General features: G+C 42.3%; 1 protein-coding gene across 3 annotated transcripts in view; it reads left to right on the top strand.

Moving 5' to 3' along the window:
- Nucleotides 1-17735, top strand: part of Snx4 (sorting nexin 4) — a 57723-nt gene that overhangs the window by 9460 nt on the left and 30528 nt on the right. For all 3 annotated transcript variants that reach the window (XM_087901340.1, XM_087901338.1, XM_087901339.1), the window contains exons 2-5: nucleotides 10527-10648; nucleotides 12745-12880; nucleotides 13916-14065; nucleotides 14959-15006. In XM_087901340.1, the coding sequence (XP_087757466.1) occupies nucleotides 10527-10648; nucleotides 12745-12880; nucleotides 13916-14065; nucleotides 14959-15006 (456 nt within the window). The remainder of the gene's footprint in view (nucleotides 1-10526; nucleotides 10649-12744; nucleotides 12881-13915; nucleotides 14066-14958; nucleotides 15007-17735) is intronic.

Raw genomic sequence — 17735 nt, 5'->3', positions numbered from 1 at the left:
ATAAGTCAGACTGTTCTTGTGACCTCTGGGCTCTAGGGTTTATGGTGGTCACTAGCTTTCTGGAATTCCATTGGTGGCAGATTTCTTGACACCTTGAACCTGTTTAATGGTTCTGTTTGCTTTTATTTTTGTTTGGGTGTTTCTTTATTACATACTTAGAATAATTTTTAAGATTTACTTATTTTGTATACAACATTCCCTCCATGTATGTCTTCACATCAGAAGAGGGCACCAGATCTCATTATAGATGGCTCTGAGCCACCATGTGTTTGCCGAAAATTGAACTCAGGACCTCTGGAAAAGCAGCACAGCCAGTGCTCTTAACCTCTGAGCCATCTCACCAGCCCCTGGGGGTGGGGGATATATACATGTTTTTTTTCGAGACATAGTTTCTCTGTAGCTTTGGACCCTGTCCTGAAACTAGCTCTTGTAGACCAGGCTGATCTCGAACTCATAGAGATCTGCCTGCCTCTGCCTCCTGAGTGCTGGGATTAAAGGTGCCACCACCCCCCGGCTTTTTTTTTTAATGTGTAGTGTTCTGCCTGCATGTATGTCTGAGAGCCAGAAGAAGGCACCAGATCTCACTATAGATGGTTGTGAGCCATATTGTTGGTGGGAATTGAACTCAGGACCTCTGGAAAAGCAGCACAGTCAGTGCTCTTAACCACTGAGCCATCTCACCCCCATACTTTTGAGGGTGATCCTTGTTGTAGCATATGTCCCCCCCCCTTTTTTGAAACAGGGCTATACAGGGTTTCTCTGTATACCCCTAGCTGTCCTGGAGCTCACTCTGTAGACCAGGCTGGCCTACCCCTCAGGGAATACCTGCCTCTGCCTCCCAAGTGCTAATATTAAAGGCATACACCACCATTGCCCAACTGCATTTCTTAATCTTACTGAATAATATTTTATTTTTGGCAATTACATATTTTGTTTTTTCACCATTGATATCGTTGTGGTTGTTTTGAGATTTAGCTCTTAAGAATTTTGTCTAGGTGAGTGTTCCCTTGAGCAGATTGTAATTGCCAGATAGGAATGTAATTGCCAATCATATGGTAAGTTTATATTTGACTGTTTGAAACAGGTCTCACTCTAGCCCAGCAGACCTAGAAATTCTTTATGACCATGCTCCATAGTAAATGCCTCCATAGTCAGGCAAGAGTGCTGTAATTTCAAAGACGTGAACCACCATGCCTACACTGTTTCCTTTTGTAACATTGTCACTAGCAGTTGTTCTGTCCATTCTTTTTCTGCTGCTGTGATGACACATCATGATCAAAGCAGTGGTGTGGGCTACTTTTATGTCAGCAAAGAGGAGAGAGCCTCAATTGAGAAAATGCCTCCATATCTGGCAAACCTGTATGGCGTTTTCCTTCTTTTTTAAATGTTTTTGTGTAGGGCATTTTCTTAATCAGTGATTGATGTAGGAGGGCCCAGCCCATTGCGGGTGGTGCCACTCTGGGGCTGGTGGTCCTGGGTTCTATAAAAAAGCAGGCTGAGCAAACCATGAGGAGCAGGCCAGTACATGGCCTCTGCATCAGCTTCCACCTACAGGTTCCTGCTCTGTTTTAGTTCTTGTCCTAACTTCCTTCAGTGATGTTTAGGTGGAGTTTTTCATCGAGACCCCTGACCAACTCTCTAACCACATAGAGACTTAATTATAAATGATTGGCTGATAACTTAGGATTGTTACTAACTAGCTCTTACAACTTAAATTAATCTATGCTTCTTATCTAAGTTCTACTATGTGGCTCATGGCTTTTTACTTCATTTTCTACATGTCTTGCTTCTCTGTGTCTGGCTCTTGACCCCTGCGACTCTGCCCTTCTTTTTCCTAATGTCCTCCTAGTCTGGCTCTCCTGCCCAGTCTCTTTCTACCCAGCTATAGGCCAGTCAGCTCTTTATTAACCAGTTAGAGGTATGCGTCTTTACAGTGTACAAAGATTGTTCCACAGCAGTGATGGATTATGGATGTGGAATTGTATGTAAGCCAAATAAACTCTTTCTTTCCCAACTTGCTTTTGGTCATGGTGTTTCATCACAGCAATAGAAACCCTAACTGAGACAGCAACTTATGGAAGAAAGAGTTCATTGGGGCTTACAGTTTCAGAGGATGAGTCCATGACCATAATGGGCAATAAGGCCACACCTAATCCTTTCTAATCCTGTCCATCTACTGGGGACCAAGCGTAGATGAACCTGCCAGGGCCATTCTCATTCAGACCACCACACTCATTTTTCTGATCCTCAGCATAGCACACGGCATTGTCTGTCTTTGTTATATTTACACTGTTAATGTCAAGCATCTTTATCTTTGTCTTTCTTATATTTATCTTGCCACATAGCACAGGCCAACCTTGAAGCTGAGATTCTTCTATATTGGACTCCTTTTTTTTTTAAATTTTACATCTAGACTGGTTTTCCCTCCTTCTTCTTCTCCCATTCCCTCCCCCTCTTTTTTTTAAGTTATTTTTTGTGTATGTGATGCATGTGTTAGTGTTTCCAGAGATCAGAAGAGGGTGCTGGATCCCCTGGAGTTGAACTATTGTTATAGTTATGAGCTACCTGATGTGGGTGCTGAAACCTTGTTCTTAGTGGCTGAGACCTTCTGTAGCCCTTCTTTATTATTATTATTTTAAGATTTATTTATTACGTATTCAGTGTTCTGCCTGCATGTATCCCTGCAGGCCAGAAGAGGGCACCAAATCTCATTACAGATGGTTGTGAGCACATGTGGTTGCTGGGAATTGAACTTGGGACCTTTGGAAGAGCAGGCAAAGCTCTTAACCACTGAGCCATCTCTTCAGCCCCTTTATTATTATTTTTTAAACATTTATTTTAGCTGGGTGATGGTGGCACACATCTTTAATCCCAGAGCACTTGGGAGGCAGAGGCAGGTGAACCTTGAGTTCGAGGCCAGCTTGTCTACATAGTAAGTTCCAGGACAGCAAGGATACAGAAAATCCCTGACTCATAAAACAAAAACAAGAACAACAACAAATCATGTTTATTTTATCTATTGGGCGAGATAGAGCATGCCATGGCACATGTGTGGAGTTCAGAGAAGATTTTTGTGGGATTTGATTCTTTCCTTCCAGAAGCATGTGGGTCAGTCAAGCTCAGGTCTTGAGGCTTGGCATTTGGTACCTTTACCCCCTGAGCTATGTCCTCCACTCCCCAAGTGTTGGAATTACCCATGTATTCACCTATTCACTGCTGTTATGAAGTGATTTTACTGTGTAATTCTGTAACAGCTGATGATGGGAGAGCATATTTCTGGGGTTTTTTGTTTGTTTGTTTTTAGATAGGGTTTTTTAGCCTTAGCTGTCCTGGAACTAGTTCTGTAGACCAGGCTGGCCTCAAACTTCCAGAGATCCGCCTGCCTCCCAAGTTTAAAGGTGTGTGCCGCCACTACCTGGCCTCCTTCTTGATGTTTTGCTATAGGGTCTCTCACTGGATAGCCTAGTCTGGACTCAAACTCATGATCTTCTTGACCTCTGACTCCAGGGTACTAGGAGTACAGACTTGTACCACTATACCCAGCTCCTTGTTCATGTTTTTAATTGCTTATTATTGTGTCCTAAGTGTTGTTTGTATATTCTAGGAATGATTTACAGTCATTGTCCCAGTTCTAAGAGATAATATCATTTCTTTTTCTAAGTGGTGTCTTGTGAAGAAAATAAGTTTTTATTTCAGTTTTTTTTCTCCTGTATTGTGTGGGTTTTGATTTGATTTTGTTTCTTTCTTGTTTTTTAAGGATCTCAATCACTGTGGAGTGTAGATTGGCTTGGAACTTGGAACTTACTATGTAGACAAGGCCGGCCTCAAACTCAGAAAATGAGATCCGTTTGCTCCTCTCCGCCTCTTGAGTGCTGGAATTAAAGGCTTGGGCTAGCATGCGTGGTCCTTGATTGTGCTTTTGAGTTTGTGTTTAAGAAGTCTGTTCTTACTCAATGTCACAAAGGCTTCCTTCTGTGTTTTCTGGACGTTTCAGTTTTGGTTTTTAGATATATGTGTATGAACCACTTTAACTTATTTTTCTGTATGTAGTATAAGGAAAAAGTTCAGACCCCTTCTCCTCCCCATTGATATTTTGCTGGTTACTTACTGGCTTACTTCCATGCACTTGCTAAAATCAGTTGACCTTAAATGTGGGGTTTATTTCTGTCCATGTGTCTGTCCTTACTTCAGTTCTGCACTATCCAGATTACTTTGGCTTCTTCAGAATGAACTAGGTCCTGTTTTTCAAAATGGTTTTTATTACTCTAAGTCTTCTGTATTTTATATGGATCTTAGGAATAGTTTATCAATTTCTTCCAAATACTCTGCTTTAGAAGGAACAACATGTTATTTTCTGATACTGTGAACATGTCCATAATGTCCTTTGACATCTGGAGTTGTGGCGCTAAGGCCACGTCAGCCTTCATTCTTTTGTAGGGGCTTTCTTTCTTCCTTTGTCACCTGAATCTTGATAGAGTGGCTTTTTCCTTGTGCTTGTTTGCATTTCCTGATTCATTTATGGATGGAGCATAAGCCTTTCAGTTTGAAACCTTAGAGATTTTAGGAACTCCCTCGTTAGACCAGACTGGTCTTGAACTCAGAGATTTGCCTGCCAGTGTTGGGATTAAAGGCGTGCGCCACCACCCAGCCTTATTTACATTTTAAGATCATTGTGATTTTAGGAGGGTTTCTCAGCTGTGCCATTCCCTTACTGGTTTGATTTTTTTTTTTTTTATCCCAGTGTTTCTGCCCTGACATTTTTGGTTTCACTACTTTGTTTCTTTTTTTCCTTCTCCTATTCTAAGCTATTTTTAAACATCTCAGGCTGGGCCTGTTTTCTTTTAGTTTTAATGTTTTCTACAGTGTTCAATGTGTGATTTAAATAGTGCCCTATTCTCATTAGCCAGCTCTCAAGCACATTCACATCTGTGAATGTGTCTCTTAACAGTTACAGATATTGGTTATATTAAATATTGTCGCTATTTTATGCTAATAGGTTCAACACAAGGAATATGGTATACATCTACCAGCCCTGCTGGTATTGCTGTTAATGAATGAAAAAAGAAATAACAAGGAAAGGACATGACTCTTCCTAGGTACAGTAGAGGAGAAAGTTTATTGTAGACAAAAGGGAGAGTCCAGAGTGGTCATGACCCTGAGCTATGTGAGGAGAGGGAGAGGGGAGGGAGGCTGTCTTAGGGTTTCTATTGCTGTGAAGAGACACCATGACCATGGCAACTCTTCTAAAGGAAAACAATTAATTGGGTAGCTTACGGTTCAGATGTAGGAGGTTCAGTTCATTATCATCATGGTGGGTCTTGGTGCTGGAGAAAGGACTGAGAGTTCTGTATCTTGTACAGGCCACAGGAAGTAAACTGAGACACTAGGCATGGCTTGAGCATATATGAGACCTCAAAGCCCATCACCACGGTGACACACTTCTTCCAACAAGGCCATACCTACTCCAGCAAAGCCACACCTCCTAATAGTGCCCCTCCCCGTGAGCCAGTTACACTCAAACTACCACAGAGGAGAAATAGGTATAGCAGCCAAGAGGACAAAGGTACAAAAGGGGCAGGTAACCAAAATGTCTGGATTGTTTAGATAAGAGCCTCTGGGGGAAGGCCAGCTGAGGCTCCTGGGTTGGAGAGTTCAGGGTAGAGGGCAGGGATTGTCAGCCACACCATATAACAGGTAGGGGTGCTGAGAACCTGGAGGCCGGGTTCACTTTGATATGTTAATTAGGCACCTCAACCATTTGCTCTGGGACTTGAGACTTAACAGCCATATACCCATGCTTTTTAAAAATTTTTGTGCTTATTACTACTAGATAGTATGACAGGTTGAAATCCTGATTAATGTGTTACCTTTTGGGCTGAGAAGGTGATTTATCAGTACAGTTATGTGCTTTTAGAATTCAGAGAATTTTCACTGTAGCAGATGGTGATAAATCAAAAAGCAGGCTGTAGGCTGCATGGCTGTCTATCTCGGCCAGTGTGGCCTCTATCGTGCTGATGTCCACCAGCGTAGGTCATTCTTTGAGCTCTCCTCTGATGTCTTTCTGTCTCTCTTATTTTCTTTCTCTTGTGTGTATAAATATACAACATCACTTTCTGCATTTTTCTTGGGAGCACTTCCTAAATATATTATCTATCTTTCATCATTGATTCCATTTTTGGTACTGTCATACATAAGTTTGATTTTCTCTGTAACTATTGCTTTTACTGTAGCGTTTTTACGTGTGTTCATGTGTATGTGCATTCCTATGGGTGTCAGAGGTTGACATTAGGTCTCTTCCTGGATCACTCTCTACCTGCTTTTTCAGACAGTGTTTCTCACTGACCTAGAGCTAGCAGATTTGGCTAGGCTGGCTAGTTAGCAAACCACAGAGATCCTCCTGCTGCCTCCTCCTCAGTTCTGGAATTGAAAGTGTTTTAATTGTGCTTGTGGGGATGCAAACCCAGGTGCTCATGCATAAGTAGCAAGCACTTTATGGACTGAGTCATCACCCCAACCTGTGCAGCTTTTTAAAAATCTCTTCTTATGTGTTATTTTTAACAAATGCACAAAATACTAAGTTTCATTATGGTATTTTTACGTGTATATCTTTATTTTTTTCCTAATATATACCCCTTCCCTGCTGCCTTTCCATGCGGGATCTTCTTTTTTGGGGGAGTCAGTGTTTGCCCCCGTGTGCACCGAATCTAAGGAGAACATCAGGTGTCCTGCATCTACACATGAACGTGCATTCCCTCTCTCTCTCCCCCTCCTCGTTACTCCCTTTGCACAGGGTCTATTGATCCTGGAGCTCACTGGTTTGTTTATTGTTTTGTTTTGTTTGTATTTTGAGACAGGTCCCAGTGTGTAGTACTGACTAGCCTGAAAAGGGTGTGTGTGCTGCTAGCCTTGTTTGTTTGTGAAGCTGTTTTGTTTTTCGTGACTTCTTTTTTTCAGTTGAGGATGGGTGACTGCTAGTTCTTACATCACCTAGCAAGCTAGAGTCATTTCAGAGGAAGGGAACCTCAACTGAGAAAATGCTGCCAGGGTCTGGGCAGATACCTGGGGCTACGCACACTGCTGCTGGGGCCTTGCTGATCTGAGTGGCCTGTGCTGCCGCCACCCTGGGCCATGTGACATTTGCAATTTGCACTGTAACTACTGCTGAGGGTCATGTCTAGGTCTGTGGTCCTACACCAGGCAGTGTTTGAGTAATGTCCATGGCTTCTGTTACCACCGGAGGCCATGTGGACACTCAGGGTCTGGTCAGCCACCTGAGACCATGTTGGTGTACAAGGGCCATGCTGCCACCGGGGCCACCCTCATCTGGGTGGCCTGTGTAGTCACCAGGGCCATAGTGACATCTGGACCCAAGCTACTGCTGAGGGCCATTTTGGGGTCCATGGTCCTGCTGCAGCTGGGGTCTGTTTATCTCCATGGTCTATGTTACCACAGGGGGTCGTAGAAACCATAAGTGTTGAAATCCAAGGGCAGTGCTGAGAGAGCTGGCCTTGCCCCTTCTGGGAGAGCTGGTCCCACATTCAGGAGAGATAGCTCCACCCCTCTCCACAGGGATAGAAGGCTGGAGAGTTGGCCCTGAAGGTATGGGTGTAGAAGAGCTGGCTCTGCCCCTTGCCTGAGGGGCAAAAACTGACCAAATCAGCTACCACCCAGGCCCACCCCAGAATCTACCCAATCTGTCCTGCCAGAATACATGAAGAGACTGGTTCTTTGAACCCTAGCTGCAGCACCTCCATCACCGGGGCAACAGCAGGATATTGGCGAGGAGTTTTGGTGAGGGTCCAGTATTGATGTCCCAGAAGCCAGAGACCTTGAACTAGATCCAACAACATTTGCAAGTAAAGCTTGAAAGACTCTTCCTTCGGGAGAGACCCCGTGCCCAAAGATCACGCAGCCGGATGCAAACTGCAAGAGGTTTATTGGATACGCAGGTACCTGGGGCGACAAAGTCTCTCGGAGGACTTGCGCGCCCACAGGTTGGGGGTGAGGGGTTCTTATAGGAGAGCAAAAAGCGAGGTTTACAGAAGCAAGATGCAGGGTGGTAAATTCTTAACCTAAATAACAATGAGGGGACTACTCAGCGGTTTACTGTTCCTCCTATCCTGCCCCCCTTTCCTGGCTGGCGACCAGATGTCTGATTGCACAGCCCCTGACTCGTGAGAGCCCCGCTTTATACGTGACTCAGGCCTCGCAATCCTCTCTTTCTTTGTTTCTATGGCCAGTCCATAAATCCCCTGTCTTGCAGCCAGATAAGGCTGTCCTTGCTCTAACCTCAGGTATCTTTGCTCAGCATTCCGGAGGCCCTGAATTAAGCTTGTTATCTGCTCAGCATTCCGGAGGTCCTGAACTGAGCCTGTTATCTGCGAACCTTTGCAAAACGGTATAATTGTGGTTAAAACGAGTTGGGGTCCTTCAAGCTAAGTAGACCAAAGGGCACACTGTGACACACCACAGTTCCCAGTGCCGTAAGACAAAGGAAGAGATGTTGAGAGAGGCAGGAAAGACAGGAGAGCGAAGTGATTTTTTGGTTTGTTTTATTTTATTTTGTTTTTAGTTAATATTTTTTAATTTATTTAACTTTATTTTGTGTGCATTGGTGTGAAGGTATCAGATACCCTGGAACTGGAGTAGTAGACAGTTGTGAGCTGCCATATAGGTGCTAAGAATTGAACCTGGGTCCTCAGGAAGAAAGCCAGGGCTCTTAACTGCTGAGCCTTCTCTCCAGCCCCTTTAATATTTTTTAAATTTTCTTTTGGTGAGGATGCTATGGGCATGAGGGGGCAAATGTGGAGTAACTGGGAAATGAGCAGGATTGAGGTGCTTGATATGAAATTCCCAACGTCAATAAAAAATTTGTACTTAAAAAAGAGAAAATGCCTTCAGAAGACTGAGCTATAGGCAAGCCTGTAGGGCAATTTTTGAAATTAGTGATTGATGGGGAAGGGTCCAGTCCCTTGTGGGTGGTGCCATCCCTGGGCTGATGGTCCTGAGTACTATAAGAAAGCAAGCTGAACAAGCCATGTGGAGCAAGCCAGTATGCAACATTCCTCCATGGCCTCTGCATCAGTTCCTGCTTCCATGTTCCTTCTCTGTTTGAGTTCCTGTTCTGACCTTCTTTGTTGAGCTGTGATGTGGAAGTGTAGGCAAAATAAATCTTTTCCTCCCTAGCATGCTTTTGGTCATGGTTTTTAATCATAGCAGTAATAACACTAACTAAGACAGGATAAACCCCACTTGTTAGACAAGGGTTCCCCACTGAGCTAAATCCCCAACCCTTGCAAAAAAATATTTTTAGATACAGAATCTGTGTTGTCTCGATGAGTTAGTAGATGCTTGGTACTTGATAATGCACCAGATGCTCTTCCCAGAATCCTCTACTTGTAATATAGCCTAAAAGTTTTTTGTTATTGCAGTGATGAAACTTGAACTCAGAGAGAGCCTTCCCATCTGAAGGTTTTTTCTTATATATTTCTGTATAGCTTTATCCTTGGTTGCTTACGTGAAATGTTGGAATTATAGTAATTAAACGTATGGTAACTATTAAAATATCTTTCAAGAAGTTGAGGTACTATAGTGTGTTGGTAAAAGAGGTTGTCTGTAACACGAGGGCCGGCTTGTTGGGGTTTCTGTCCCGCCCAGTACCCCAACAAGCCAGCAAGTCCCAAGGAAAATCACACGGAGTCTACATTAGGTTATAAACTGATTGGCCCATTAGGTCAGGCTTCTTGTTAACTCTTATAACATATATTACCCCATTATCCTTATCTATGTTAGCCACATGGGCTCAGTACCTTTCTCAGTGTGACAGCTTACATGTTGCCTCTTCGATGGTCTGTGCAGGAATGGCGGAGGGAGTTTCCTCCTCCCTAGCTTTATCCTATTCTCATTGCCCCGCCTCTACTTCCTGTCTGGTTGACCCGCCTATACTTCCTGCCTGGCCAATCAGCGTTTTATTAAAATACATGATTGACAGAATACAGACAATTCTCTCGCACCAGCTGTCACTCTCTGTTATTATGTAGTAACCCATAACAACTTAGAAAATATATTTATGTGTGTTTGTGTGCTGCGCATGTGTGTGAAAGTTAGAGTATATAGCCTTGGTTGCCATCCTCTCCTACCTTACTGAGATGGGTCTTCTGTCACTACCTCCTATGGTGCCATAGGAGCATGGAGTTACAGGTGCATGCCGCTCATCCAACTTTACAGAGGACGTGGGGATTCAAACTCAAGTCCTCATGCCTGCATGGCAAGCACTTTACCTATTGAGCTGTTGTTCCAGCCCCCAAACCTTCTGGAAATATTTACCAGTGCTGGATTTTATTAGTATGCCTATGAGTTTTCCAATACCCTTTTCACTAGCATATGTTAATTACATAAAATAATGGGCTTTGTTATATTGTCATGCATGACTATAGTATCCTTTGTTCGCATTTACCCGCCCCCCATCATCCTCATGTATCAATACCATCTAAAGGGCTTTTGTTGTTCTGTTTATTTTTGTCCAGATGACGGGAAATAATTTTTGGTTGAAGAAAATAGAAATCAGTGTTTCTGAAGCAGAAAAGAGAACTGGAAGAAACGCTATGAACATGCAAGAAACATACACTGCTTACCTCATTGAGACGCGGTAGGTTGCCAGGATTGGGCTTACCTTTAGGTGGGGAAGTTTAGGTAACTATTGTCTGAGACCTAACAGTTCAGTAGAGTGGGGTTGAATGACTGCATTCCTTCAGCTGCTAGGGTGTGTTTTCTTGTGATAGGATGTTGTTTCAAGATAAAAGTATGGGGATTTGTCTTCTAGAGCATGTAGAAATGTTTGGGGAAGCAGTATGTTATTAAATTCTTCTAGTTGGGAGACAAGGCTAAGGAAAACATTTGTAACTTAGGATAAAATTAATATTTCATGTTGAAGTTGGGAATCTGAACTAAAAGCTGTTTTAGACATAGTTGATTTAATGCCTCTCCAAACTGGACTGTGATTAATATTCCTGTGTTTTATATTTCATATTATATTTCCTTTTATTAATATGTAATTAATAACCTTAGCGATAAACTTAATATATTTGTTTTATTTATTTATTTATTTATTTATTTATTTATTTATTTGTTGTTTTTTGGGGACAGGATCTCTATGTAGCCCTGACTGTCTTGGAATTCACAGAGGTTCACTTGCCCCTGACCTGCATCTATGCACCATGCCCAGCCTGATGTGCATATTTACTACTTACATGTAGGGTGTGGCAGTGCACAACTGTAATTCTAGCACTAAGACCTGGAGGATCAGGAGTTTAAGGCCAGCCTGGGCTATATAGTAAAACCCTGTCTCCAAAGGATAATGATGAAAACAATAATTGCCAGGTATAGGGCTAGAGAGATGGCTTCATGGTTCAGAGCATAAACTGCTCTCAGAGGACCTGGAATCTGTTTCCCAGCACCCACACCAGGCATCTACAATTGCCTGTGACTCTAGCTCCAGAATCTAACACTTTGGCCTCCGAGGACCCCTGCACTCATGTGGCACACACACACAAAGACACATGTTATTAAGACTAATAAATCTTTTTAAAAAGGACAGTAGTGTATTGTAAATTTAGTTACTCAGGAGGCTAAGGCAGGAAAATTAATACCTTTTCTCTCTCCCTGACCCCCTCAACCTTGGCCTGATAGGCTGCCAGTCCATCCAGAAGGATCTCTCAAATGTATGAGTTTGAGGCCAGCTAGGCCAGCATGGTAAAACCCACCTGAAAACCAAAACAAACTTCCAGAGAAGTAGCTGCTGCACTAAGCCTCTCTAATGACTGATCCGGGACTAATGTAGCTTCTCTGTCACTATGTCTTGATGGACAAATACACATTGTGATCATTTGTGCATTTCTTGGAGGACAAATAAGTTATTGTCTAGTGAATAATTGGAAAATAAAGAGGTTTGATAATGTTTCACATTTCTCTGCAGCTAGGCATGGAGGCACACTCCTTTCTCTTTGCACTTAGAGGCTGAAGCGGGTGGATCTCTGTGTTAGTTCCAGACCAGCCTGGTCTACACAGCAAGTTTCAGGCCAATCAGAACTGCATAGTAAGAAAGACCCCGTCCTAAAGAACAACAAAGTGGAAACCCTGCGTTCATGATGGCAGCAGAAGTCTTGAGTGCCTTAAAATAGCCTTCACATGCTCTTTGCCTGACTTCCTCCTGAGGGCAGTTTGGACTTTCCTGTAGGGAAAGCATGAGGTGCCTGCCAGCTCTGTAAGGGAAGAGAAACGTGAGTTGTGAGCTTTCTTCCTTGCCCTTCCAGAGCTGACTTTGTTCTTGTGGATCTCCTGGTATTCAGGTCTGTTGAATTGACTCATACACTGAACCCAGACTTTGTGGTATCTGGGTCTTTGTCATGAAGTTGTCCCCTCATTGTGGCAGTAGTAAAGTTACAAGTGCCTTTTATGTAATGAATATTGTAAAACCAATTCTACACTGCAGCTTGTAGAATGTTCTCATATAGCTATTTCTCATGAGTTCAGATGGGTTTTCTATAACAGAAGGAAAGTACTCAGGGGTGAGAGCTTTGAATCTGAGCGTACAACATACAGAGTGTGCATTTGTAGGCAGAGCACAGCTGCATCCTCATCTGTAAAATGGGCACAGGAAGTCTGTTTCCTGGGGTTGGAAGGTTTTGAAGGAGGTGGCATCATGTGTTCAGTTTTGGAGTAATAGAAGTCTTTGATTCCTTTCAGGTCAGTTGGACATGCTGACGGTCAGAGTGTCCTCACAGACTCACTGTGGAGGCGGTACAGCGAGTTTGAGCTGTTGAGAAACTACCTTCTAGTGTACTACCCGCATATTGTTGTGCCACCTCTTCCTGAAAAGCGGGTAAGACAGAGCCGTGGGAGTTGAGAAGTGCCTGGAATTGACCCCATTCATTTATTTGTTTTCTTTCTTTTTTGTTTTTGCTTTTCAAGATAGGATTTCTCTGTGTAGCCCTGTCTTGGAACTTACTCAGTCTGTATAATGTTATTTGTGTGTTTATAATTTCGGGGTTGACCATTTAGTCAGTCTTCCATAAAAGGGGCTATTTCTTCTATTTTTAGCATTCACTAATGGCCTAGAATTCTTTGTCTAGGGTTGAGGCCCCATAAGATGTCCCCCTTCCATGCTAGCATATACATTAGTGTTATCCTTGTGCAAGTCTTGTTTAGGCAGACATGTTCGTAGGTGTAGCTTTCCTGTCATTCCCAGGAGACATAATCTCACAGTAGACTTCCTGTTCCTCTGGCTCTCACAGTCTTTCTGCTCCCTCTCCCAGAGGTCCCCTGAGCCTTGGGTGCGGGAGCTATGTCATAGATGCATCAGTTAGAGCTGGGCACCACAGGATCATTTGTTCTCTGCATTTTGATCAATTGTGGTTTTCTTTAATGGTCTTCTGTTGTAAAGAGAAATTTCAAAGTGTGTGCTGTATGGTTTGATGTCAGCTATGTCAAGCCAGAATCATTTGAGAGGAGGAAGTCTCAGTTGAGAAAAAGCTTCTAGAAGATTGAGCTGTAAGCACACGAGCCTATGGGACATTTTTGTACTTAGTGATTGATGTGGGATTGAGATTGTGAGTGGTGCTACACTGGGCTGGTGGTCCTGTGTTCTATATAAAAGCAGGCTGAGCAAGCCATGAGGAGCAAGCCAGTGAGCAGTGCCCCTCCATAGCCTCTGCATCAGCTGCTGCCTCCAGGATCCTGTTCTGACTCGTTTTGATGTTGAACAATGATATGGAAGTGTAAGCCAGATAAACTTCCCTCCCACCTTGCTTTAGTAATGGCGTTTTGTCAATGCAGTATAATCCTAGCTAAGAACGAGGGTAAGAGCTGTACTTACCTGTGATTGAGTCTTTTCCTAATGGTTTCCTTGTTTCCCCAGGCAGAGTTCGTGTGGCACAAACTCTCTGCTGACAACATGGATCCAGACTTTGTGGAGAGACGACGGATAGGCTTAGAAAACTTTCTCTTGAGGGTTGCTTCACATCCTGTTCTTTGTAGAGACAAAATCTTCTATTTGTTTTTAACACAGGTATTTTTCTTTTAATCAGTCTTTAAAAAAATATTTGAGTTAAACTTTTAAAAAACTAGAAAATGCTGATTCTTGAGACTCTTGAATTAACTTTTGGTAGGCAGTTTATTGTGCTTGGTTAGTTTGAATTTTGGGCTATTGGATTCTGTCATTAGCTGAGATTTTTTTAAAATTATGTGTTATTAATGTGTGCATGTGTGTGTTCTCTTGAGTGTAATATGGGGAGGGGGTACACCTGTCATGGCACACATGTGGAGGTCGGAGGACAGCTTTGTGGCATCAGTCCCCCCTTCCACCTTTCCATTAATTCTGGGAATTGATCCTAGTTGCCAGGTTTACATGGCAAATGCTTTACCTAAATATTGAGCCATCTCACTACCCCAATAGCTAAGCTTTTAAAAATATTAGTTATTTAATTTTTTGTGTGTGTATGTCCTGAGTGTATGTATATGTACAACATGGGTGCAAGAGTCCGTGGAGGTAAGGAACAGGGTTGAATCCCAGGAACTGGAGTCACAGAGTAGGGACTGGGGGGAAAATGGGTCTTCTTGAAGATCAGTAGCTGTTCTTCACCAGTGAGCCGTCTCTCCAGCCCCGTCATAGCTAAGATTTTACACTTGAAAGATACTAAAACTTTATGTCTGTTAGAATTACCTAAATGAAAACTTAAAAATAATCTTCAGTGTTAGAGGGCCAGGTATCTAAAATCTTGGATGTTTTTCACACTTTTGGAGTTTGCATTGAATTTGTAGTTTTGAAGTAAAGAAAATGGTCTCTCGTATAACTTGAATTAAGAACAGAATGGTAGATACTCAGTTTATTTCATAAGGAACATTATGTGTTGGTTGTTTGGCTTTGCAGTAATGATCTCTGAAACTGACTTTGACTTTTAGGAAGGAAACTGGAAGGAGACTGTGAATGAGACTGGATTTCAGCTGAAGGTAAGAATATTTGTGTGAATATGTGCTCCACATCCCCGACAGTTCCCAACATGGTAGTGTGCTCTTAATGGAGATGTGCTCCACATCCCCGACAGTTCCCAGCATGGTAGTGTGCTCTTAATGGAGATGTAGCTCTGTGTGCTGAGCTAATGGCGGGAGTCAGCTTTGCATCTAACATCATTGGAAGGATTTCCAAGAAAACACCTCAGTTCACTTTTGATTTGTGTAATTTTAGTGTTGGTTGGGCTACAGTGGGAAGTTTCTGAATCCTCCCAGAAACTATTTTAAATCAATAATTTAAATTCAATGTATAGAGTTTTCATACAGTATACTAGTACATCTACATTTTCATTTCCTTAAATTCTACCTGGCCACTTCACTTGTTCTCTGACTCCCACATTTGCTTACTGGGAGACAAGACACTTAGGGAAACCCACACTTGGTTTTTCCGACATTGGTAGACCTAGGATGAGACCTTTGTCTTACTTCTGAAGCATGAGACTTGGTAACCAATTTGAAAAGAGGTAGGAGTCGTGGTGAAATAGCCCCTGTTAGTGATGCAGGTTTATAGTCATTAGCATTGGTGTTTGTAAAAGAGAGTTCCTGGAGACTGAGAAGCTCAGTGATGAAGGATTGGGGCTCTCCAGATCTTCCTGAGGGACAGCCAGCACAGGTTATTACAGACTAGAAGGGTTTGTCTGCTGTGTCGTGTGAGGAGGGGAGACAAATACAGAATAAGTTTGTAAAATATAGTTTGAATATTCCTAAATTGAAAATCTGAAATTTGAAATATTATGAAATACTAAGTATTTCAGAATTTAAAACATTTTATTGTATAATTCTGTTTTAGACTTTGGGATATTTTTGTATTTCAGATTTTACGTAAAGGGATACTCAGCTGGAAAAGATTACATTGTAAAGACCCAAGCATTTCAGATAAAATATGCTGAACCTAGTATTGAATGTAAGATAATAAATGATAGTCAGGTGTACTGGCACACACCACCTTTAATCCCAACATGGGGAGTAGAGGCGGGTGGATCTTTATGAGTTTGAGGCCAACCTGGTCTATATAGTGAGTTCCAAGACACCCCGAGCTACATAGTGAGACCTTCTCTTGAAAAAAATAAAAGACTCTTAAAAAAAGGTGGTAAATGATGAATCAGTTCTACATAGTACAGACAAGACCAAACTATGTTCAGTAATTTAAAAACACCTCAGGCTAGGCTTAGTGATAAATAGTGAAATTCCTTGGGAAGTGAAGAGGATTAGAAGTTGAAGGTCATCTTCATCTTTGTGTGAGTTTGAAGATAGCCTGGGCTACCTGAAACTCAATGTCTAAAAACAAACCCGCCAAACAAAAAACAAACAACTCCTGGAAACTGACATATAGGAATTTGAAATTCAGCACAGAATAAACAGGCGATGTAGTCAAGTGTCTGACTCTGTCATGAACTGACTCTTAACTAGTTGGGTATTTTATTAGCAGATAGCAGTTTCTTGATTGTTAATTCAGCACTTGGTGGTTCTTAGAGGAAAGTTGTAATTTTAGTTTAGGGATGGATTTGAAATAATTTGAAACTTTAAAAGATTCATATTTTGCATTTTCTGATAAATATTCTAAAATATATTACAAGTGAATGAGGAAAGATAAGACTAATACCAAGTTATTTGCATGAATTTTCTGTATATGAGCAGATATTTCGCCACTGACTTGGCCATTAGTCTTTACTTATCTATCTGTCCCTGTACTCAGTTTTGTCTCCAGTTTGGTAGTGTTGAGATAACTCTCAAGTTTGTCTGTTATTTTAGCATATGCTGTTTGCAGGGTCCTTTACATCTTTTTGGGCAGATCGCTTTAAAGTATTTAAGTAATGTTTTGTATTTGTATAGCCTTGTGGTTTAAAATTTGAGGTTTTCTTTACTCATAGTATGTGATTCTGTGGAAGGAGAGCCCAGGGTTTGTCCCTAGAGTGATGAACACAAAGTAGTTCAGTGCAGAGTAAGATGGTTTTCATTCAGTTAACTATGTCATGAGAATGCTCACATTTGTATTGCCCAGGTCTTAATGAATAGAGGCTGACTCAGAAGTATCTGGAACCCTTCTTTTTGCTTGGAAGAAGGAATGCCAGAGACAAGGTGTGGGCCCACTGCTAGCCTCTGGTTCCACAGTCTGGGTACCTGCAGAATGTGAGGTACCTGCTGCTCTGAGTGCTGTGCAGACTGTGGCTGGCCTGTTGTTAAGGAGTGGGATACGGGTTAAGAAGGGATAAGTCATCTAGAAAATACGTTGAAGCTGGTTCACAGATGGTGCACTCCTTTATTTCCAGCACTCAGGAGGCAGAGGCAGGCGGAGCTCTGTGAATTCATTGCCAGCTTGGTCTACAAAGTGAGTTCCAGGACAGCCAGGGCTACACAGAGAAACCCAGTGAAAAACAAAAAAAAAATTTTTTTGAATTGTGAAAAGCAGCACAAGAGGAGTAGACTATGATTGTTGTTAATGAGCCAGTAGGGTTTGTTTTCTGGAGTCACTGTAAGATGAGTCAGTCAGGCAGTGGCTAGCAACACAAAGCACAAACTCTTCCCCGACAGGGAATAACAAGAAAGTATTCAAAGGCTCACGTGAGCAAGCATGGCCTGGGAACACAGAATTGGGTTGCCTAGAATGATGTGTTGTGCTGTGGAGGGTGCCTGAACTTCATGGACAGAACAAAATGACATCACTGCCT

The sequence above is a fragment of the Myodes glareolus genome, chromosome 2 (assembly GCF_982192425.1).
Source record: "Myodes glareolus chromosome 2, mMyoGla1.1, whole genome shotgun sequence".
NCBI classification, from domain to species: domain Eukaryota; kingdom Metazoa; phylum Chordata; class Mammalia; order Rodentia; family Cricetidae; genus Myodes; species Myodes glareolus.
The sequence above is the reverse complement of the archived record's forward strand: the minus strand, read 5'-3'. Positions and strand labels throughout refer to the sequence as shown.